This window comes from Periplaneta americana, chromosome 4 (genome assembly GCF_040183065.1).
Source record: "Periplaneta americana isolate PAMFEO1 chromosome 4, P.americana_PAMFEO1_priV1, whole genome shotgun sequence".
NCBI classification, from domain to species: Eukaryota; Metazoa; Arthropoda; class Insecta; order Blattodea; family Blattidae; genus Periplaneta; species Periplaneta americana.
This window is the reverse complement of record NC_091120.1, coordinates 64,175,624-64,201,540: the sequence shown is the minus strand read 5'-3', so window position 1 is coordinate 64,201,540 and position 25,917 is coordinate 64,175,624. Positions and strand designations below refer to the sequence as shown.

The following is a 25,917-nucleotide window of genomic DNA, read 5'->3' as shown; positions in this document are numbered from 1 at the left end:
TCTATGATAAGACAAATATTTAATTAAGAGCATGCAATGTATTTTCACATGAAGCGATATTTCAGAGAGATTCAAATCTAAGTTACCGGCATTCTTACCGAGCCGAGAGCTTGCTTTTGACGGGCAGCGCGTTGGGTTTTCCCGGTATAAGGCCGGCGCAGGACACAATGCGTGAGTTTTCCTTGTGAATAAAATGCAGGATTTCGAAGTTATGTATGAAGTAGCAGTGAATAGTTTGCACTAAGCCGGGGACTCAATTCTGCTTGCACTTTACATTGTCAATTAGTAATAGTACAGTATAATTATGTTTACCCAAGTTTCGGTCGCGTTTTTCAAAGGATACACGACCATTTGCAATAGTATGTTACTTACTTACTTACAAATGACTTTTAAGGAACCCGCAGGTTCATTGTCGCCCCACATAAGCCCGACATCGGTCCCTATCCTGCGCAACATTAATCCAGTCTCTATCATCATATCCCACCTCCCTCAAATCCATTTTAATATTATCCTCCCATCTACGTCTCGGCATTCCCAAAGGTATTTTTCCTTCCGGTCTCCCAACTAACATTCTATATGCATTTCTGGATTCGCTCATACGTGCTACATGCCCTGCCCATCTCAAACGTCCGGATTTAATGTTCCTAATTATGTCAGGTGAAGAATACAATGCGTGCAGTTCTGCGTTGTGTAGCTTTCTCCATTTTTACAATAGTATGTTGAATTATTAAATAAGTGGTGAGAAACAGGTTTCTTTCTCCATAGGAAAAAACGCCGTCTTTAGTGGATGAGTTGTTTTACTGTGTTTAAAATTACGTCTCTTTCAATGACGATCAACCAACTCAGTAAAAGACTGGCAAAGTTAGTAAGCAGTTCATGCCGATGAAATATTGGTGAGTCCATTCCTTCACCACACTCCTTTATCCTTCAGATTTTAGTCGACCTGGTTGGCAAGTTGGTATAGCGCTGGCCTTCTATACCCAAGGTTGCGGGCTCAATCCCGGGCCAGGTCGATGGCATTTAAGTGTGCTTAAATGCGACAGGCTCATGTCAGTAGATTTACTGGCATGTAAAAGAACTCCTGCGGGACAAAATTCCGGCACATCCGGCGACGCTGATATAACCTCTGCAGTTGCGAGCGTCGTTAAATAAAACATAACATTTTTAACATCCTTCATATTTGGGGTGCAGCATGCAAAAAGGGAATAATTTTATAATTTGAAAGCAAAGTATGTAAATTGAGAGCAACAGTAATTTGATGCAGAATCTCGTGTTTGACATCAACACATAATTAAAAGTTGTAGCTACTCTCATATTAATGTTGCAGATTGAAATCACTGTTACTTCAAACATAACTTCAAAATCCTGCATTTTATTCCTTCACAAAACGATACAGATAACCAAAACGCTTCCATCTTGTTCACCCCAAACACTCTAAACCCAATTATTTTATATACAACCAAGGTGACCAGACGTCCTCTTTTGTCCAGACATGTTCTCATTATTAGACCTTTGTTCGGGGTCCGAGCGGATTTTTTAAAACTCAAGAAATGTCCTCCTTTTCGTAACTTGTATGCCTGATATTTTGAAATTATCTGATTTGACGTCTTTTTCAAGTAATTTGCCTGTAGGTGGCAGCAGCATCGACGGAATATACTCTTTGCCAACGATTATACTTCTCTTTGCTTCTCCTTGTATTAGAAAGTAATATTAAATTCACATTTTGTGCTGCCTCTTTATGTATTTTGATAATAATAATTGTTTTTTTTAGTAGGTTATTTTACGACGCTATATCAACAGCTTTGGTTATTTAGCGTCTGAATGATATGAAGGTGATAATGCCGGTGAAATGAGTCCGGGGTCCAACACCGAAAGTTACCCAGCATTTGCTCATATTGGGTTGAGGGAAAACCCCGGAAAAAACCTCAACCAGGTAACTTGCCCCGACCGGGAATCGAACCCGGGCCACCTGGTTTCGCAGCTAGACGTGCTAACCGTTACTCCACAGGCGTGGACAATAATAATTGTAGTTCCTTTGATTTTCATATGTAGTTGACTGTAAAATCATTTTATATTATTAAGTTTATCATAAGCATGCTCTAATAAAATATATATTGACATAATTTTAAGTATAATATAGGCCTAAGCGTAAATATAAATAGATATTTTCTGCCCTCTTTAATAATTATAGTTCCATTCATTTTCATATGTAGCTAACTGTAAAAGCATTATTATTAAGTTTTATCATAAGTATGTTGTAATAATTTTAAGTATAATATAGGCCTAAGTGTAAATATAAATAGATATTTTCTGTCCTCTTTAATAATTATAGTTCTCTTGACCTTCATATTATGTAGCTAACTGTAAAATCATTATTATTAAGTTTTATCATAAATATTTTGTAATACAATAGCTACTAAGATACTGTATTTTTAAGTGTGATTATGAGCCTAAATGTGTACTGTAAATATTTGAAATAAAATAAATATTGACGTAATTTAAAGCATAATGTAAGCCTAAGCCTAAATTTAAGTACATATTTTCTGTCCTTTTTTTTCGATCAATGTCCTCCTTTTTGAAACTCTGTATCCTCGTTTTTATCGATGTGAATCTGGTGACTCTATATACAACCCAATGGATCTGGTCACCCTATATACAACCCAATGACGTTACAATGAAATATCTTCTTTCTAAGTGTAGAAGCTGTTTGCAAGGGTCATGAAGCCACATGGTAGCAAAATGTAATAGCCCATTTTATTGCAATTTATGACATAAGGAATACACATTAAGTTCCTCGGTTCATATAAAAAAAATGCATTCCAATTTAAGCTAAATTACCTAATGCACTCATGTTATGAGCAAATCTTAAAAGCGTTTGGAGTAATAACAGGGTAGAACTAACCAATACTGCGGGTTATAAGGTTTAGCCATTCAGAAATTAAAACGCTGCATGTTGGTATTTCAACTACTAAATGACAGTACTTCGTTTCTTTATCGACTGAAAATCGGTAGTATAAAAGTGCTACGTGCTAAGTATCAACATGGCTTCTGTATCCCATCTTCCAATAGACACAACCAGACATAAATAGAAATCGACGTAGAATTATTGCTGACGCTCAAGTGTAATGCGGAGATACAGAAGTATTCATTCACTGTAAATTTATCAGTAATTTAAAAATAAAACGATATGCAGCATAGGTAATCTATTATCTGATAACACTTTTCCAGACACTTGAAATATTTATGCTTGCAAAGTCTATCGCTTAGCCCTCCATTGACTGGGACGATTCGACGAACAATATGAAGCTCGTGAAATACGAATCAGTTTGACAGAATAATAATTCTACGGATACTTAACTTACTAAAACATAGCAATAACCAATAGTGTTATGAATATGTTACAAAATATGGTCATTCATTTTATTTTAAATATTTTACTTAAATTTGTGTTAAATGAAATTTTTCCCGAGAATTTTTTTCGCCCATTTCGCAAAAGGTTTATTTTCCGGACAGTGCAGTTTTATACAGGGTGTTAAAAAAAGTATTCAATATTTTGTGAGGTGATAGTATGCATTAAAACAAGGAAAAAATGTTTAATGAACATGGGTCCTACAACAAATACTTTCTGAGATCTGAACACTTGTTCATAGGAGGTGCTCAATGTGACGTCCATTCATGACAAGCATTTTTCTGTCGTACAATATAGCACACTACCAGATAATCCTACCGTAGTTGATACCCCTGGCATGGAATAATGATACGTCCCAAGGAATACTGAAAACAAAAGTTTAGTTGCGGATATGAGCGGGGTTCAGCAGAGTTGGCGTTGTGAATTTTCGTAATCACCATATTTGGGCTGATGAAAATTCCCATGCAGTTGAAGAAATAAGGCATCAGCACCGATTCTCAATCAATGTATGGGGAGGCGTTCTTGGCGATAGATTAAGCGCCATACGTGCTGACACAGAGATTAACTGGGGCTCGTTATCAGGACTTTCTTATTAACGTAATGCCTAACTTTCTGGAGTATGTGCCATGTTAGCAAAGACTACAGATGTGGTTCATGTATGATGGCACACCAGCACATTTTTTCCGCAATGAGCGTGAACACCTGACGATGACACTTCAGGACCGCTGGATCAATTGGGGAGGTCCCACGCCTTGGCCTGCTCGTTCCCCAAACCTAAATCCCTCTAGACTTTTAGTTATCAAGAACAACCAGGTCAATTTCAAAGAGTGCGTGATTCCTTACGTCGAAGGGCAGAGGAACTGGACGTCACATTGAGCACCTCCTACGAACAAGTGTTCAGATCTCAGAAAGTATGTGTTGTAGGACCCATGTTTATTCGACATTTTTTTCTTGTTTTGATGCATACTAGCACCTCCTAAAATATTGGATAATCTTTTTTAGGCCTGTATACAGAGTGGGCACAAAGTCCCGTTACTACCTATAAATATCTCAAATATACACACTATTTATGTAATTCCGGTCATAATACAGAGTACATCGACTTTACATCAACTGCATCTATGTCCTAAGTGTCCAAGAGGTCAGTATGTCTCCCATCATTCTCCTCACATAGAATAATGCGACGCCGGGTTCGGTGGGACATTCGCCTCGGCATTGCTAGTGTAATGTGTTGAAAACCGCGTCGCACTGCGTCCTTCAATTCATCAATGATATCACACCGTTCCTGTGCAACAAGTTCTTGACGAAACCCTACAGCGCATCGTCACAGGTTTCCACAACACTGGATGGGCCGTGGGTCACCCATCTTACCAGCTCCTCTGGACTGGCCACCTCGTAGCCCTGACCTCACAACCTGTGACAACGCGGTGTAGGGTTTCATCAAGAGCAATGTTGCACAGGAACGGCATGTTGCTACGGTAGTGGGGAATACGCGGTATTTAATTTAATTTTTAAATCTAAAATCCTAAGTGGGAAGTAACACGAGAGAGGAGCTTACCTGATGAATAGAGACAGGATTTCCAAGCAAATGCATGTTTTTATATAAGCTTGCTACAGTTCTCAAACTTTGTAAATATCCGTTTCATGGTTTCATGGCTTAGTGATTCGAAATATGTATACTTTTTCGGTACATATTTGCATGTTTTGGTCTTTTTAGTGGTAAATTCATGCATAATGCATGTTTTTTTTAGATTTTAAGTTTAATAACGTATATTTTGAAGTTTATGTTACATATTACGTCCATTTTTATAGTTTCATTGCAAATTTTATATTACATGATACTGCATTTTATAAATGTTGCCTCGTAGAGTTTGGTATTTCTGAGCTTACAATATATGAGTATATGTACTGAAAAATATAAGTGAAATGCTAACGGTTTGCAGGTTTCTACCTGAGGACTTTGAACCTTACCAGCTAATCCTCTCATTATATTGTCACACTGGAATTCCACACTCCTGTTCTATACAAGTCTTACCCAGAGGCTAAAATTATTATTAGAAGGATGCCTCTTCTGCTCCCTCCCGTACTTTGTAGTTTGGCGACAATAGCACTAACATCCCCTAACATGCCTTTAATTTGGAAAAGTAGATAGGTAGAAGGTCTGTAATAGGCTACATGTACAGATATTTTGTGAATTACGCTACTGTGTTTGTGTTCTGTGGTGATCTGTGAAGTGCTGTAATGCTCACGATTAAATGTTCGAGAAGAGATCTTGTGGCACAGTGGATCAAGGGAAAAGAATATCTTAGAAATTTGGAAGGACTGTTAGTAGTACATTGTGCCATTCGAAAATAAAATGTAAGTTTCAATTTTGATAGTGCATATTTTTAGTATGTTTTTTTTTCCTCATTGTGCACATCTGGTCATTTGATAGTGCATGGATGCATGCAAATTTTACGATTTGATAGTGTATGAAAATCCTGTCTCTACTGATGAAATATGGTAGTTGAAGATTTTTCGCAAAGTAATGTATTTTTGATTAGTATATTTGCACAATCACATGTGGTTTTACGTCTCTGAAATATCTACACATTGCAAAATTTCCACATCGTGAACAGAATCCTCAATGTAAACAAGTTCGTTAATCAACATAATGCTCAGTTCGTGCTGCACCTATTTATGCATACATAAATTAACTGCCCAATATTTCAATTCTCAAAAAGTCAAGAGTGTCGTGAATGTAACCTCATCATTTCCTTCAAACTTCTGTCCGATATTTATGATCATCATTATCATCATCACCAAGGTAGACCACACTGCTATATTTCTAGGCTGTTTTAAAATTCAGGTGGCGCGCAAAATAGTCATTCATACAGTACTTAGCACAGGCATCGAAAAATTGTGTTTTGTGAAACAGCGCCTGAACTCTGACGTAAGTTCCACGTGACAACACTTCTCTCCGCGCTGAACCCTTTCCTCTAACGTCAGCAGTTGCTCGTTCTGTTATCAGTACTATCTGAATAATGATTTAGCATTCATAAGATATTTCTGAACAGCTGAACAAATTAAACTACCGACTTCAAGGACGTGATCAGAACATAGTTGACTTGTATAAGGCGGTGAAATCTTTTTCCATGGTGATAAATGTTTGGAAAGTGCAAATGAAAGAATATGAGTTTCATCATTTTTCTCGCCTGAAGTCACTTTCAAATGTTTCTGATTCAAGAATAGATAAATACTGCGACATCTTGGAAAAACTACTTTCAGAATTTAGAGATAGAAGGTTTTGTGATTTTAAACAAGTGTAAAATGATTTCTCTCTATTTGCAAATCCTTTTAACACGCCCTTTCTGAAGGTACGACCAGACTTACAATTTGAGGTTGCTGATCTCCAAAATGACAACTTTGTGAAAAGCAAGCACAGCCTAAGGATTGTGTTGGTTTAGATGTATTTAAAAATATTGACTCTAAATATACACGTGTTACATCATTTGCTGCCACAATCGCAGCTATGTTTGGTTCTACGTAGAACAGAATAGAATGTTTTATTTTCGCTGGCAGAGTTAAGGTAAAAGGCCTTCTCTTCCACTCAACCAGCCTTAATCAATACAATAGATATTTAAATTACGAATATTTACACTACACTTAAAAGATTCTCCAGCAATATTTTTCAGTTTAGGTTTTAACGACTAATACATCTTTATTTAAATTTAGATAAACTTATAAGATAAAGTAATAACTTAATTTATGAGCTAATTTAATTCAATCAATTATAATTAAGTTGAGATAGCTAGTAAAATGATGAGAATTAATTTAATATAAGTTTACTGAAACTGTATTATAGGGAGAAAAAATATAAAACTAAAATATATTTATATAATGAGAATATTAATGTAATTAAATTTTGTCATTAGAGGTTTTGTATTCTATTTAGAGAAATTAATGGTAATAATAAGAATGGACAGTTGTCAGTTTCATTATAAGTAACAAATATTAATAAGTAATTATTCTGTTAAGAATTTATGTAATTTTGATCTAAATGAAGTTATTGTCCAACAACCCCTTACATCACTTGGAAGCGAGTTCCAATTTATAGCAACTGAAACTGTATAGGATGAAGAATATAAAGATGTGTTGTGGTAAGGTATAATGAGTAAATTGTTATGATGAGGACTGATACTTAGCTGATGATATGAGGATAAATTTTGAAAACGAGAAGCCAAATATTCGTATGTTTGTGAACAACTTTTTGTGAACAATTTTTGTTAATTAAACATATTAAACTCAAAAAGAAGGAACGCTTAACAGGTGTCAGCCTTCGTACACAATCGACAGTAACTACTTATGAGACAACCCCTAATTTTGAGATCTTACCGAATGGAAATATCGTAATCAAAAAATAAAAGGTTGTAGACGAAAATAATATAATCCTAAAAAGATATGCATTCTTTCTTTCTCTTGTTATTTCTTTGTTATGAACACGGAAGGTAGTGACGATCAGAAACTGTTCAGCTTACTGCGAGCGATGCTCCCCATTCCCCGTCTTCAATTTGTGTGTAGCGGGTAGTATTTATATTGCGTCATGAATTTGTGACGTTTTGCGATGCCTGACTTAGCATATCAGTTTACTTTTGTTTTGCATTTGAAGAGCAACTCAAAAACTTACCTCGCTCCGACGATGACCTGATCTCTGGATACGTCGAATAGGAGTTGTGAGAATGACGTAACACTCGAGTCGGTAAAGCGGTCTGCAGTTGGCAGGAGGTCTGGAACAAGGACAATAACACCATCAAGTCAGACTACGATGTCGATATTAAGGCCTCTCCTCCGAGAGAATAATAATAATATCTACGTGGATGGAAAACACAACAGATACCGAAGCCAGTTTACATTTACGTGTCTTAAAATGCATAAAGTATAGCTGGTACTCCTGACAGGTTCTGGGGACATTTTGTCTCTCTATTTCTTAAGTTTTGTCTTGTAATAAAAAAAGTAATCTTCTGTCAAGATTTCGAAAACGTAAATTCTAGAGTCTAAAACCATTATCAAGCAAATGTATAAGACTGTAAAGGAAAATGTAACGAAATTTATGGGTAAAATCCAAAGGTAGAAGGTTAAATTAGCCCCTCGTTAAACGGGCGAGAGGCTATCTCTAGTATTTCTCCGTCTTGTTAAAATTAAATGCTTTTATTTTATTTGTGCTGTTTTACATACTGGTTACGTTAAAGCATCTTTTAGGATAGTTTCACGTATCGAATCGATGTTCATGCTCGATTCTGTCTCCACACTGGAGAGGTATTTGGACGACAGACACATCGGTCACGTCCGCCTCGTAAAATACCTGGTAGGAGCTAATGCATGAATTTACGATGTTGCGTAATGGACCATCATGACTCGATATACGCACGAAGTACGTATTCTGCGCAAATTAGCCGAACATGTGATAATTATACGGAACAAGTTTAAATATTTCAACATCATTATTACTAAATTCAAATCTCCCACATTCTGTAGTTGTCACTGGATCAGAATTTAGCGGCTTCATAGCAGGACATGGACTTCGAATTTAAAAAGCACACACAAACAAAATTGAGAATTATTTAAAATCGATTCTAACGACTTTCATTTAGTCTTTCTTACATAAATAAATTGACAAATGAGACAATATAGACGGCAAGTTTAAAAAAATAATTATTTCGGAGCAATTAAAAAACACAGTGCTGAAAGAAATTGTTCCATATTATTTTAATGCAAACTTATTAAATATACGATATATAATTTTTGCGCTAAAAATTGTTGTATATTAGTTTATTGCAGACTTATGAAGAAATATGTAATACTTTTTCTTCAGCACAAACGTAGATATACATATTTCTTCAAAAGTTTGCAATAAAACGATATGCAACAATTTCTTGAGCACTGTATTTAGTTATGGGATAAAGTGTGAAATTAAAATTAATTAAAGTATGGTTTATTTAACGACGTTCGCAACTGCATAGCGTCGTTGTTCCTGCAATAACTCCTATATGCAAAAATATAAAATATTTCAGGAGAAAGGAAAAACACATTTATTCATCCTATGGCAGCCATACAGTATATAGGAGACTGTGAATTCTTACATTTTCGAAACAAAGATATATAATTACACATAGGAGATTTTATTATTTGCTGTATCCCTATTTCAGTTATTTAATGGAGCAAAAATCTGAAAAGCGATAAATATGTCACATAGGAGTTATTGCAGGAACAACGACGATAGGTTATATCAGCGTCGCCGGTGTGCCGGAATTTTGTCCCGCTAGAGTTCTTTTACATGACAGTAAATCTACTGACATGAGCCTGTCGCATTTAAACACACTTAAATGCCATATGGGCCGGGATCGAATCCGCAACCTCGAGCACAGAAGGCCAGCGCTATACCGACTACGCTATAGAGGCCGTCTAAAGTGTGAAATGTTTTATCATTCTCAACGAGGGAGAAATAAATAGCAAATAGTTCGGAAACGGTAGGCATATAGACTGCACTTTTCTCATTGCTGGCGATTATACCGTAGTAATTCACGAAGTTTCAGTCACCAAAGTGAATTTTATAATTTATCACGACTCTAACGAGTATAATACCCTTCCGCCCCCTTATGTTCACCGGAAGACGAAGGTGAAACCAGCCTTCGAAACGTTGTGAACTTCTGTACTCATTACCAGCAATGAAAAAGTCAAACCTATATCTATTGTAAAATGTTGTGCATGTAATAACTTTTTATAGGCATGTGACAACTTTTTATAGGTATGTGACATTTCTTTCATGTTAATAAGCACCTTTCTGTCATTTGCAGCTGGGCTCAGGATTAGATTAGAGGTAGTTATTGTCTGTTAAATTCATCTGGTATCCAAGTGGCTCTCGTTGCTAGACGAAGAATGTCATGTCATGCGATGAGATCTGTAATATATGGTGACCGTTAAGAGCTGCCTGAGCCATTTCCGTGGTATCCACAGGGATTAAAGGCCACCCGTACCGGTATCTTTCCTACTCATATCACCAATATCTCCAGGACGTTTTGTACTGCCTTTGTGCACATGCGTACACACAAAATGGAAAATTAGGAATAGATGATGCTGCATTTCCGATACTGTATATCGATGCTGGCCAATTAACCACATCGAACGCCTTCTTGCACAGATTTCGATGTTATTGACTCGTGTAGTATGGGCCTGAGTTGGGATGCACACGTGACGGGCATCCCAAACTAGGGGTCCAGCAGCCCAGCTACTTTGTTCGCATTCCAGTCCCAGCTCCGTGTTAACGGTTAGCGTGTCAGCAGAGATGATTGTAATTCCAGGGACGGAGTCCCGATAAAGCGGAATAGAACGCCTCGACACATTGCGTTTCTGGTAGGCAGATGCTCGATAAGTCGAGGGATACTCACTTGTGAAGCGTGTGGGACGTCAACAAGGGAAGTACCAGTTTAGATAATCACAACTTTTGTTTAGTCATTGGGCAACAGTGATTCCCCGCCGTGTATTAAGATTTCAGAGACCTTACAGCTTCCCATACATCACAGCGACATTTCTCGAGTAGATTACATCAGGGATGCCATCGGTGCCATGCGTGACACGAAACAAGATTCCATTCGACACCATTAGAGTTAATGCATCTGGATTGAAGGATTCCTTGTTCTGTCTGGCATGCACTCTACTGAAGACATACGCAGGGTTCATCATGAGATGTTGACTCCTGACATAAATATAGACAACGGGCAATCATTTCTTCTCCGATTCAGAATTCGAGGCAGGAAGATGTTCACTTATGTGTTCTCGCAAGGAAGAATTCCATTCATAATGATCATTCTAAAGCTCAATAGATTAGCTGAAATGTTGCTATTTTAATACTGCGGCAAGTGTTCACAGTCAAGGAAGATAACACGTGTAACTGAAGTGTAACGAATAATTTAATTTTGGATGGATGGAATGATTACAGGGGGCCATGTTACAAGTCCACAGTCTATTGAGCGTGCTGCAAACCACAGACTTCTTAGATCACCATAAAAGGCCAATGTGCTACATCCAGAACTGAATTTTGCCTTCAACTCTCCCATTCAGGAACAGCTCATCAACAATCACACCGGTATGCTTATGGTGATTATTAATACACGGGTGCCAAACTTTCAAGTAGGTTAAGAGCCCGGATGTTAGGCAAAATGCCTTTTTTAAACTGAGTGTATGTATGAAAGACCTATTAGAGATAAACACGTTTCCACATATTTGGAGACGATAGGCCCAATTTTTATTTTGCCTTTTTTGGCTATTTTAGCTCCCGTTGCCTATTTTAAGGCTAAATGCTTTTTTTAAGCCTTTTTACGTTATTGTTGTACATTTTCTATATTTTTAATGCATTTAAAATAAACTGCACATAAATTATATCAAAAAACAAAAGAAGGGTTGTAAAAATTAAAAATATATATTCACCTCACTTAAATATTTGCTGAGAATCTTATTCTCCAGCAATACATATGTTTCCAATAAGTCGCTTAATAACTTTTCTCCCCTACCGATTCCATCTTTTCTGTCACTTAACAAAGATGTTTGAACAGTATAACCCTCAGTGCTCAGGTCACTTCGGGGTTTACCAGCGAAAGAAAGGGTATGAGGGAAGTATTAAAAGCAAGTCTCCAGGTCCCGTTACTGTTGTCGCTTGCACGCACAAGTCACGCGTACTTTGAAATCTCTAATCCCTTCTCACACCTCTCCTTTTGAGACAATACACAGTCGGTTTTCCCGATATCTGAAAGAAAGTAGAGACAGTTCTTCTGAAATAAGTTGTTTTAAGTTTGTTCCAATCACTTCAGTAGAAGTAGAAAGATCTTTTTCCACCATGAAAAACGTTCTCTCTGACAGGCGGCTCACTATGACAGTTGAAAACTTAAAAAAGCATCATGTTGTGACATGTAACCAAGGAAAGTGAGTGCCGTATGGGATAGTTTATTAAGTATTTGTCTATTTTTTGTCTGTTTCCATGAATAATAAATGCCTATTTTTTACTATTTTAGTGCCTATATGCCTGCCTATTTTAACCAAAATAAATGCCTAAACATCCGGGCTCTAGTTATCAGTAGGCTTAATTACATATCTTCTTTCGATAGCCACAGAGGTAGTAAAAGTGAGTGTACACAATATCAATAAATACAGAAATATTAGCGTTATCAAGTGATTGACAAATTAACTAAAACAAAAGTAAAAAACATGACGCATATTTCGTTTTTTATTTATACAGATGGGGTGTATTTCGTGATTATTGACTTATTTCGCAAAATGATCCAAATTCCGCGTTATTTCTCGAGTTTGGTTTTCTTAAATATGGTATTTTAGGTATCTATAGGTGTAAATATAACAAAGAAAGTAATTTTGAAAAATTTCGCGCGTGTCGCCATTACCAAAAACATATGATCCCTAGCAATGAATATTACTCTTCTAAGGGAAACATTGACTGCAAGGTCAACGCACGTTTCTATCAAGTCGTTCAGCACTTAAACAGCTTGTCAGTAATAATCATAAACGATAATACCGTATCTTATTAAAAGAGCAATAAAATCCAGCAGCTGTCTGTTTGAATTATGGACTTCAAAATTTCTGATCTTATGCTCTGAAGAATACAAGACAGCAGGATTCCAAACGGTTCAAACACACGGTTGCATGTTGCATTACTGAGTTCTAGTGTTATTAGTGGTGATGCAATTTTATGGGTTCAGCAACCACAGAATTCTAATGGGCATGACGTACCGATTTTTAAATGTAGAGCAATTCTATCAATTTCAAGGTCGATCTTCGATTCTGGCAGGCAGTTATACTCTGATAAAACTGCTGGAATGCAAGCGTGTAGCGTACTCTAGGATGATACCGATGAAGATAGGTTCAAGTTCTCACCTCGCTTTCCAGAGAATCTATGTAGAATTTTAGCGCCGTACGTACGTACATACATACATTACATACATACACGCAGTAGGCCTGGGTAGCGCAGTCGGTATAGGGCTGGCCTTCTGTGCTCGAAGTTGCGGGTTCGATCTCGGCCCAGGCTGATGGCATTTAAGTGTGCTTAAATGCGACAGGCTCATGTCAGTAGATTTACTAGCATGTAAAAGAACTCCTGCGGGACAAAATTCCGGCACACCGACGACGCTGATATAACCTCGGCAGTTGCGAGCGTCGTTAAATGTACCATAATTTACTTTTTTACATACATAAAGAGATTGGGGGCATAAATAATGACAACTATTTTTTTTTCAAAGTTAAGAGGTGGGGGCCGTGCATCCTTAGTACGAGTATGTGGTCGCATCACTAGATGGCAGTGTGATGTAGGCCTATGGTTATAGTACAGAGAGCAATGTGAATTCAGCTGTGAGTCGACCGCCGCACCGTGCATCCGTAGTACGAATAATTAAGTAGTTGTATCACTAAGGAGATGACAGTGTGATATGGTTATCGCACAGAGAGAAATTTTACGTGTAATTCGTAACGCAGTTGTGAGTCGACCGTCGTGCAAAATGGATGTGACCCGATGGAGTTTTAGGTTTTGTATGTGTACTGTAATGCTATTCCAACTACCGTAATAAACACGAATATGCTGTGTCTTTTATGGATGTTTGATCATATTTCCCTTTCAAATACCACATACACATTCCTTGTCTTTTCAGATGCTGTGTCGTTTATGGATGTTTGATCCCTATCCTACCGTATCCGACCCTACCCCACTGGTACACATACCCTTACCTTTGATTTGCATATTTCAAAATTTCAAGCCGCGTCCACATTAATAAAAAATATAGCTATGCTACATTTTATTTCATGGAGTGCAGTTTCACAGAAAGAACTTTGCCGACAGACCTTCTACTGCCCCCTACTAATTGGTTGTCATAAATAAATGTCTTCCTTACTGTAACGAAAATCTTGTCTTCTCCTGTTAGTAAACAATCACAACCCTCATTCAAAAGAATTGACAGGTTCCCGTCAAATTCACGTGGAGGCAGAGTTGCCACATCTTTTCCGAATTCCAAGAATCCCGTCAGTCTCACTGTCTCATTTCGAGGGTCACCAGGATTGTGGCAACTGTGCAATGTTACGACGAGAGGACAGGATGGAATTGTTAGAGGTGTTTGTTAGGAAGTCGTAAACTGTACTGTACTCCAACCACGAGAAAGTCTCCAGAGAATGAAACAGAGCGGGGTGATGCTGTGAATGAATGTTGATGTCATAAGATGTCATAAGGTCACACACGTGGGTACTCGTATCTCTATTGGCTATCTCTCAAAGCACAAACAATAACACTGATAGACACATTTTTATACTACCCTAGTAGTATCCCTCCATATAGGAAATAACATATGCAGGACAGCGCATGATTTTTAAACTGACGTTATAACTCTAATATTATCTATCTACTTCGCTCCAATAGATGACGCAATAGTAAGCACATTCCTTTCACGGTTTATCTCCTGGTTGGAGAACAGTAAGTGGGTGTTCAAAGGAGCCACCGAACTGCACTTCATGAAATAAAATGGAGTATACCATGACATATCCCAGCACTCGTACATATAGGCCTATATACACACACGCTTAGGTATAGGCCTATTCACGCGTAAACGCATAATAGACACATAGACACATATCCATAAACAAACATACAGCGTGCATGCACTTTTGTCGGGTGACTGATATTATTTCTTAAATAGTGAGTTATTCAACCCCTCAAGGAGCCTCGTCCTCTTTAAGGTCGTTCAGGTGTATTTGACAAGTCGGTTTACCGCCTCCGGTCTGGCACATACCAAGCGTATAAAACGTTCCGAAAGGATTGGAAACAGAATGAAAAGAAAGGCAATAAAAATATTATACAAATCTATTTGCTTCCAACAACATAAAGGTATATATTGTAGAATTGATTATCCTGTGTTGATAAGTGTATATGAAACTGCAAATGTGCTGATTACCGCAATTGGCTTATGCGGAACGCCATTTGTCTGAACTCAACAAAAGGTAAAAACCTATTTTGCGGCAATATACTTGCGTTCTTGCAGTACGTGATTAGGTTCCACAACGAAGTAACACTAGCAGTTCGGACATTTCACCGGATGTCTACACGTGCTTCATTTACAGATCGAGTATTAGCATCGGTAGCCCTGTTGGGAGTTAGGCCTACTTTATCCTTGTGACACTTTTGCGTTTTAGCATATCTTATTAAGCAGCGATGATTAAGTCCACAGAATGCTCCCTTTTCTGTGGGGAGAATTTTGTCATCGTTTCTATATAAAAGTGAAATACTTTAGCCTAAAATACGGGAATATTTATGGTTTGGGAATACGTAGCAAAATTTATAACATTAACAAGATCTTAACTTTCCTTTAACAAAATAAAACTAATTTATTTAACTTTCAACGTTGAATATGCTTCTACACAGCATACTCTTTATTAGGTTACCTGTGATTAGAGTTAAAATCACAAAAATGTTATGTATTCCAAATCATCATAATTAAGCTTTCAAGGATATAGGCCACTATTGATCGGTCGGCTTTGCTCTCTTCAGCTATTTGGAGTATATTGAATTATCAAATTTGACAGGCCCAATCTTGATCTGAGCATTTGGTTTACACGTTCAATCTAGTTAATTTTGTACATGGCTATTTTTTTCTTCAAAATTATGGGTTACCTTCAGTTCTTGAAAAATTTGTCCTTTGGTCCGGTATAAATTTCATCTCGGCAAATTTTAGTCTGCATTTATAACTTCTTTGGCTTTAACAGTCCAACTTTCACTACCATGTCACAAAGAGGGCTATTCCAATGTAAAATAAAAAAGAAATAGTGCTAAGCAATAAATCGAAAATAAGTTTACTTTTATCAATATTTTAATCTATCAACCATAATAAATGTAGCAAATTCAGTAAGTACTCGTATTAAGGTGATTTTGGTGCCAAACAAAGGATATGCCGCTGTAAGGCAGACGTATTACGTAAAACCCACGTTCGTTCCCCGACACAGTCACGTCCGGAATTTTTCCGAAGTCTAGCACCGCAGCCACGAATGCGATCATTTTATAGTTCCAGCGTCCAATTAATACCCAGGCGGAAGACTTTGTGTTGGATATATCTTTTCGCACGCATCAGGAGAAAAATTCGCTCCGGTGCTGTGGATTGAATTCGGCGTAGCTCAGTGGTCCGAGCGCTTGGTACGTAGAACCAAGGACCCGGGATCGATCCCCGGCGCCGGAGCGAATTTTTCTCCTCAAATATTAATTGTCAATATTGCAGATATTATTCTGTATGACAAATTAGTGAATCTATAATATTCTCATAGCTACAGTGCATATGTCTGTACAAATTACTGTGCACTTAACTGCGGAATCCCGGCCAAACAAGTCACTCAGCTGAGTGTGCTCGTAGTATAATGGCAGTTGACATTGGACATATACGTCAACATATATGCCTAACTTGGAGTCAGGCCACAAAGGGAAACATCGAAGGAGGAGAATTCCATCCTGTGCTGTGGATTGAATTCGGCGTAGCTCAGTGGTCAGAGCGCTTGGTACGTAGAACCAAGGACCCGGGTCCGATCCCCGGCGCCGGAGAGAATTTTTCTCCTCAAATATTAATTGTCAATATTACAGATATTATTCTGTATGACAAATTAGTAAATCTATAATATCGTTTATTTGTATTTCAACAGAAATGCCCCACATTAGTAAAATTAATAAAATTCATATTTTGGTGATTTTCTGGTGATTTTTTACTGTTATTTGGCGACATTTGATTTGACAAGTTGGGAACTCTGAAGCGTACGTCTCCTCACATTGATACCATCTTTACGCCAATCACAACACTACATCATCCCGACACCGTTTTGGTTAATGCTATTGCAATGACGATAATGAATACTGAAAGGAACGAGTGACAGTGGAATAATGAAGGAAAACGGGAGAATTCCGTAAGACACGCACGCACGCGCGCACACAGACCAAATCTTGACTTTGTTTGCCACAAATATAAGTCCAATAACCCGGGCCCGCAGTCATTGTAAAACAATGTACTGTCGATTGAGTTACCAAGGTGACAAAATACCAATTTCTCTTCACGAATAAAGGCATGATTGAGCTTTCAAATGGTGTCTTTGTCAAATAGCTTCCTTGCTCAATTGAAACATTTTTCGACTTTTTACATAGCCACACATTTTCAAACAAGGATGCACTATACAGCTCTAAAGTTACAGAGAAAGATTTACTAGCCAGAGAGAGACTTCTGCCTATAGACTATTAGTATGAAGCACGGGTTATTTAAATATTAGACGAAAGGTAAATGAGAATAAATATTTTTATAAAGTATGTTTCTCTTAGAATACGCCATATCTTTCACATAGCGAAAGCAAACCTTAGCAAAGCCATATCACTTATCTCGAGACTACCCATCCATCACTTGACAGATACGCATACATAAGAGAATTACATAACAACCTCCCGAATTTTAATCTACTGGACCTATTGTGTCAACAACGGACGGGGCTACTGCAAACAGAAGCTATCAACAGCCGAGTGAGCATTTCGAGTGGGTAAACACCGGAGAAGAAGAGTACAGGACGCTGCCACTACACAGCAAGACCACAACACAAAGATAGAATACTGGGTAAATAATTTTTTTTGTGAAATGAATGTAGGAACCGTTCAAAGTCTGGGATGAAATCCATCTTCTGTCTCGACATCATGACTGGAGAGGGACAATCGATCCCGCCAATCGGCGCCAGTACACCATCTGCGATTTTTAAAAATCACTTTATTAATTGTTCGTAATGGTATCAATTACATCTTTTGATAAAAAGTTGTATCTCCGAAGGTTACGCTCAACAAGTTTAATACATGATAACATGTCAAGTACGTAACAAGGCTTGATGTAAGAACTTCCGTATATATGACATATGGCTATTTAATTCAACAATGAATTGCAGGCTAGTGACTACGTACAGTGCTCAAAGAAAGTGTTGCCTATGCAACATTTTTGTGCTCAAAAATATTTGATATTTCTTCACCACAAGTTTGCAATAAACAAAGATGTCACAATTTTTTTAGCAAAAAGAAATATTGCAGTATTTCTTCATAAAATCTGCAATAAGATAATATGAAATAATATCTTTGAGCACTGTACGTCAGCGAAAGAACACTTGAGCGGTTCTTCGCAACTTCTATACCTGCCGTATGTATGGAACAAAAGCCTAATCCATTTCACGATTTGAACTACAAACGTGACTCAAACACCACGATTGTGACCACTATAACGATGACAAGGACGATCACGACGACGATTATGAGTACTGTGACGAGGGCTATGACAGTGATCGTGAGAGGATGACAGCGGCATGAGCACGATGAAGATCACAATAAAGATCACCAGTATGACGATCATTAGGATCGCGAAGCCGATCATAATTAGAATGACGAAGATCGTGAGTGCGATGATTATCAGCAGGGCGACGACGCTATGAGTACGATGATGAGGAGTATGATTAGAATAAGTACAAAAACGAGGGTCACGGCGATTATCATGACTAGAATGACAGTTACGAGATCGATGACGGGGATTACATCGATCACGATCATTTAGTATTCCGACAGGGATTATTTATGTACGATAAAAATATCATATCGATGGCCTTAAGTAAGATTCATTCATTCATAGTGTTTTGCAAACCCAACATTCTCCCGTCTTTCCTATTTTCTGCCTTCCTCTTAGTCTCCGCATACGATCCATATATTTTAATGTCGTCTATCATCTGATATCTTCTTCTGCCTCGAACTCTCTCCCGTTCACCATTCCTTCCAGTGCATTCTTCATTCTTTAAAGTAGGATTATGGCGATCATAATTAGTATAACGAGGATCACGACGATGATCATGTGTAGAATGGCAACAATCATGACTACGATGAAGAGGATCACGACGGCCATGTGTAGTATGACAACGATCATGACTACGATGACGAAGATCACAACGATAATCATGTTTAGAATGACGAATATGAGTAAAGTGACGAGGATCACGACAGTGACGATTACGGCAACGACGATCATGATAAGGATGACGATGGCCATGAGCAGTATGATAAGGATAACGATGATCATAAATATGACGATCATGAGTAGGATCACAACAATAATTTTCTGAAAATTTCGCACATTGTAGTACTAGATAACGAAATAAACAAGATTAGTTTATTGTTGCAGTACAGAATCTCATAATCTTTGAACTGTAGTGTTGAGTCGTTGAATGTGATAAAGTAATTTTTCCTCTCAGAATGAATGGAAATTCTAGGGAATAATAAATATAGATGTTCAGCGCACAAATGAACCAAACCATAGAATTTGAATACTGAGTTTATTGCTTTAAAGAGCTCCTTATATTATTCTCTTCAAAGTGTAAATCGACCTAATAAAATAACTCACAATTTTCGTTTATGTATCGCATTTCGCGCCTGTTACAAAGACGTAAAGTGGAAATATAGTTTTGTGGGGTGTGTCATTTTTTGCTGAGCACCTCTTATAATATAATATAATATAATATAATATAATATAATATAATATAATATAATATAATATAATATAATATAAGTTTCTGTAGTTAAAAATGTTCTGAAACTCAATTTTTCCCCCGGTTTGCATGTTTATTAATAATTTGTTTAGTAGGACATAATGTGATAGAACTGATAACAATCTTACTGGAATAATAGATGATCCAAACTCAACATTTACTCTGATAAATTTATTACGGTAGTTGAGACATCAAATGCTGAAAAAATTATGTTTTATTCATTGTTTTAGCATCAATTACTAGGGCATTCGACAACTGATGGCAACAATACTGTAAATCAATGCTCTATAGAGGGAAAAATTGGATCGGTGGCGGGTACAGTTCCCGGGTAGCTCAGTTGGAGAGTGTTGGTACGTTTAACCAAAGGTCCCGGGTTCGATACCCGGCCCCGGAACAATTTTTCCCTCGAAATTATTCAAATTAACTTTACAGGGAGTTATACCTGAAAGCTTGATTTGCATCATAAATTAATGTTGTTCCGTATTCCTAAAGCAAAAAAGTTCCACGACTTTTAGGTATATGTTCAATATATGTTATTATTTTCCCCTTTTTTTGTGTGTGAAAAATATGGTAAAATTTTCCGAAAAATTCTTTCGAATTTCTACGTCACTGATATGAATATTATTCACTGTAATTAATGTTCATACTAAAGCCAAATTCGAGAGCGAATCTACTAATTTCTTCATCTAAAAATAATTCCGTAAAGCATTTTGTGAAAGATTTTCTGATTTAGATTCTTTTCTCTATTGACTCATTTTTATTTATCGCTTGTTTCTTTTCTTCGGAGGCTGAGGAATAATCTATAAACTTTTGTGCAGTTGAAAAGAGTTAAGTAAAGTATCTTTCCACGGTCAATGACATTTTGATCGGTTGACTATGATAATTCCTAGAATTGGATGATGGCTTTCTCGTGTTCATGTGTTGTAAGACTGCGACCAGACCAACGTCTCTCCATGCGTGTACCAGAACAACGATTCCAATTTATGCCAACGCCAACACGGTGTCGTAATCAGATCCATGCTGATTGCAATATCCTGCCTCTGCAACAATGCTCAGTGCCAACTGGATTATACGGGTTTCAATTTTAACCGTTTTGCCAAGTGAAGATGCCGTCATGACGTAGGAGAATTTAATTTCGGATGACTGGAAATGACCAAGAACTATCAACTTCTGAAAACTGGACTCAGTATCGATAAAACGATTACAATTGTTGCTGAATATAAAATTATAATTATATATGGCTTGTGCAACAAATGCTGCAAACTAAGTTCATTAGACGTTCAAATAAACATTTTTCAGATTTATTTTCAATGAAGAATACCAGACATTCTGAAAGTTATTTGTTTCCATAATAATGAAACATACTCCCTCTGAATGTTTTTTTTATGCTAAATAGTTTCTTTTGAACCTATACACCTTCAATATTTTAGTTTGAACGCGAAAACGCAAGTAACAATGTCAGGACAGGTGAAAGTTAAAAAAATGTCAGGTTTGCTATGCTTTCGAACAATAGACATAGCATCTTGGTATAGCTGCTGCATGTTTCGTAAACTATCTTCAAATGTAGAGGGTAAAATCATTTTATCCTGCTAAGTGATCTTGCTGAAATGATCGGGAGACTACAAAATCTTGTAGGCCTCTTATTTTATCTGTAGGCCTAAATAATACCTTTAGGTCTTTCCTTAGGAGCTCTAATTTTTGCGCTCTCTCGAGCCAATGCTGAAGAGAATCACGCATATAAATATCACGCATATAAATATCTACACCACACCGCCATTAAATATATGAAAAAGACCCAACTCCACTTGATTAATAACTATAAAAAGATTTGATTTTTAATAACAATATTATCTTACGTAAGTTTTATAGTTTTCAGTAACATATAGACTACTATATAGCCGCCACTTAGTAAATTATAGTATTCAAGATCTAATTTAAGATATTCTCTACATCTACTTATATAATAACCCCAAAACGTTTGACTTTCATATCATTAATATAGCATTAATATGTATAATTAATGAAAAATAGTCACATCATAGGATTAACTATAATAATATTTAATTTATAATGGTAATAATGCCATCAAACCACCTCAAGTTTCGTAGTTTTAATATTCAATACACAGCTGTACTCAGAAAATTACACACTACAGAATCAGATCTATAAATTATTTTTAGGAAGTCTCGAAGTTTTTAATAACCAATTTAATTTGAGCTCTAAATATGTCAGCATTCTTGCAGATCATGGCCTTCGTGTAATATTGTTTACTGTAGTGTGTGTTTTGTTTTATTCTGAAATGCAATTAGTGACGACATATGGATTTTAGAAAATAGGAAAATTATGTTGAAAAATTGACATTTCACTGAAAACTACTATTTTTCTGAAAAACTTTGGGTTCCAAGCTTCAAAATGAGGGTTCATTTATTAAAATTCGTTCAGCCGTTTTCCCGTAATTTCCATTACCAGTTCAAATTATATATATATATATATATATATATATATATATATATATATATAAAGGTGCGATAAACATCTTTCTTCTTTATGTAACAGCCTTCGTAAAGCAATGTATAAATTTGTAATTCTTCGGTCTTACATCCCTACAGATATTCTGCGATTAGTTTATTTAGGTATGGTTCAATTTGTCATCCAGTATGGTATAATCGGATGGGGAGGAGCACTTTCTCCATTGATATTGCTTCAAAAGCGGATAATTTAAATTTGCTTAAACAAGTCAATCGATTGTCCAACAAATCTGATTTATTTCGATTTTAATTATTTCCAAATTGAACAAATATATAAATATACACCATTAAAATACGATAAAAGTCGTCTGAAATATGAAGAACAACATGTTTATCCTGGCAGAAGAAATTTGACATGTCCATTAGCTGAACCTAAATGTTACACAACCACTGGAATAAATCATAGTCAGAGTAATGTATCAAGATTATACAACTCCATTTTGATAATAAATCCTGACTTAGATAGTTATTTATAGAGGGCGGATGTTGATGACCTAAAAATCTACTTAAAATGATCGTTAAAATGCCCTTAAACTAATGGAAAAATGACATAAAATTAAAAGAAATTGACATTTAAATATTATTCCCCGTACTCGCACCACAACTCCTTAAAAATTAGTCACCTTGTTTCAATGACTGCCCTGCAAATCTCGGAGAGAGGAGGCAACTTCCTGGAATTTGGCTAAGATAAAGGAGAAGAACATGCAACAAAATGAAGATTTTAAGGGTAAACTATATATTTTAATGAGGGTTTACAATGTGTTTCAATCAGGGGTGGTCGGTCAAAGACCTCACTTAAACTAAGCTGTGGTCAAGCATTTTATAGCCTATTACTTCCGTTGTGTGAAGTCAAGCCTTCAGTGGAATGAGGGATGGACTTTAGAGTCTGTTCCAAACTATAAAACTCAAACTTCACTGTTATTCACTTATTCAGTAGGGAATTACTACTCACCTATTTGTTTAGAAAATAATTTAACAGATCTATCGGTAAAGAAGAAAGTAAAATCCATTCCAAATGATATAAAAGTTCTTCAAAGTATTAAAAATGACAAAAAAATGCCGAAAAAATATAAAAATGACCTATTAGTTCAAAAACGTCAAAAAATGCAAAAAAAAAATGCAATATAAGAAATTATTTTTTACGTTGATATTAACATAGAAATGATTTCTATATTAATAGATATCGTCCTAATGTGAAAAATAAAAAGATGACTTTTCATTAACATCCGCACCCTAGTTATTTATAAAAGAGAAAATACTAAAATCAAATAATATTTTAAAATATAGTCTACGAAATAAGTGGCAAATTAAACCATTACAGATACACCTGGATGTAGACTATATGACGAAGAAGAACTGTTCCAGTGTACCGTAACAAATTTGTAAATATAATAAAACTAATTTTACACATCTCACTTATACGTTTCCAATACTTTCCATGTTAATTTATTTCAGTTATAAGTTTTTCATTGAATTTACACTTACACGATCATATTTATATCCAAAGAGATACGAACCCTCATTTATACGTTCTAACTCAATTTTTATCGAAATTAGGCTTGTCGTAAAAATGTAAGAACACGAAAATACAGCATGTGTTCATTGTCAAGATGCGACCTAATTTGAAATTCGTAGAAATTCGAAGCTGTCATACTTGACTCCAACGATCTTTCGCCCTTTAATGACCCTGTTACTGCTTTAGAAACAGTGAAATATTTTGTAACACACCAAGATGTAACTGACCAAATTACGGAAGATTTATCACAGTTTGAGGGTATGGTTTATTCCTTAGGAACAAGTAGTCCAAAACAGCTGACTTTTTAATAAAACAATAATGTGTTATTAAATAAAGATGACATGGGAAGAACGGAATTGAGTTGCTTAAAATGTATGAGAAATTCGACATTTATTATTATTATTATTTTTTTCGTTATTGTATATCATCTTCGGTATTTTATTTAGATCCAATTTTTATTTTGTCATTTATTTAATGGGTTTTATTCTTGCTTATTTATTTACTTTTAAATTATTTTGAGGTATGAAGTAAGTCAATGTCGTAAAATTTTCTGGATTAGAGTTTGAAATGTACCGTAATATATCAGCCAACTTTGACTCTAAGCAGCTAAGATTTTCTAACGATAATCTTACATTCGTCAAGAATGTGTTATCAATTTGAGTACTGTATTCTGGATTGCTTAACTGAGAAGTTATAAATTTTTTTCTATGAAAATTTACTAAACTGACTTATCTCGTTCTTCCCACATAGTCATTAAATGCTATTTAAGATATTATTAAATGACATTTCAGTTATACGGTGTTCTCGCTTACTTGTAAGTTTGTTTTCCTTCACACCGCCATAAAAACGTATAAATAAACTTTTACTGTGTTAAGAATACATACAGTAAATGCCTCTTAAATTCTGCAGTTGTCAACTTCAGCTCCTACAAGAAAAATGAAGAGGCCTCAAGCATAATGAAAAGAGTTCGGACGGTGACGGAGAAACATTTTTTCGGGACGATATTTACAGTCCTCTTACAATACTAATTTCATAATCTGATCAGAAATGGTGACTGCACAGAAAAGTAAGTTCTAGTACGTTATTTTTGTTTGCAGAAAAATTTCACTGTTCACATAATAAAGACGTCGTAATAATTAGGGCTAGTATTTTGATGAAATTGCATCTTTTTTCTAGTAAGCCAGAAACATTGCTGCTTTAGCATTTATATGTTATGTGATAAACTGAGTATTTTACGACATATTTGTTAGGGCATTTCTTTGCCTGTTTCAACTCATAAGAGCATTTTTTGTTTTATTCGGTAATTTTTTAGACATTTTCATTTAATTTTGGTCATAAATCCCCTTTATTAATGTAAAATAATGTTTATTTCCTTTGATATTTCCTCTTCATATTTTGTCCATTAATACTCATTTATTTTGTAAAATATTTCATCGTTTTTCTACACAAATATTGCCATTTTAACGTAGTACACCCCATGTAATGGATCAGTCCAACCACCCCTTCAATATAGACTCCTCTATACCATCTACTTCCGGATAAGAGTGGCCTTGTGGTGGACTACATGGAAACTACATCAGGTAAAATAATTAATTAAAGTGTACTACTTAGAAAAAATTATGTAAAATTAAATAAACTTAAATGTTGATACTAGAATTTAATTTAATTACTAGTCTAAATATTAAATAGTACAAAAAACCTCTTTTCCTACTAAGCCAATTAGGTAAGATCAATTTTTAGAGCATTTTTAAGGGCATTTTTGAAAGATTTTTAGATCATAAATGCATTGTTTTTAGGACATTTTTCATGATTTATAGGTCGTCAAAATCCAAGCCCTAATAATAATAATAATAATA

The 25,917-nt window shown here is 36.0% G+C and overlaps 1 protein-coding gene across 1 annotated transcript in view; it reads right to left on the bottom strand.

The window, feature by feature from the left end:
• Sema5c (Semaphorin 5c) overlaps positions 1–25,917 on the bottom strand; it is a 598,088-nt gene that overhangs the window by 248,096 nt on the left and 324,075 nt on the right. Inside the window, exon 3 of the mRNA XM_069823406.1 lies at positions 8,076–8,175. Coding sequence (XP_069679507.1) covers positions 8,076–8,175 — 100 coding nt within the window. The remainder of the gene's footprint in view (positions 1–8,075; positions 8,176–25,917) is intronic.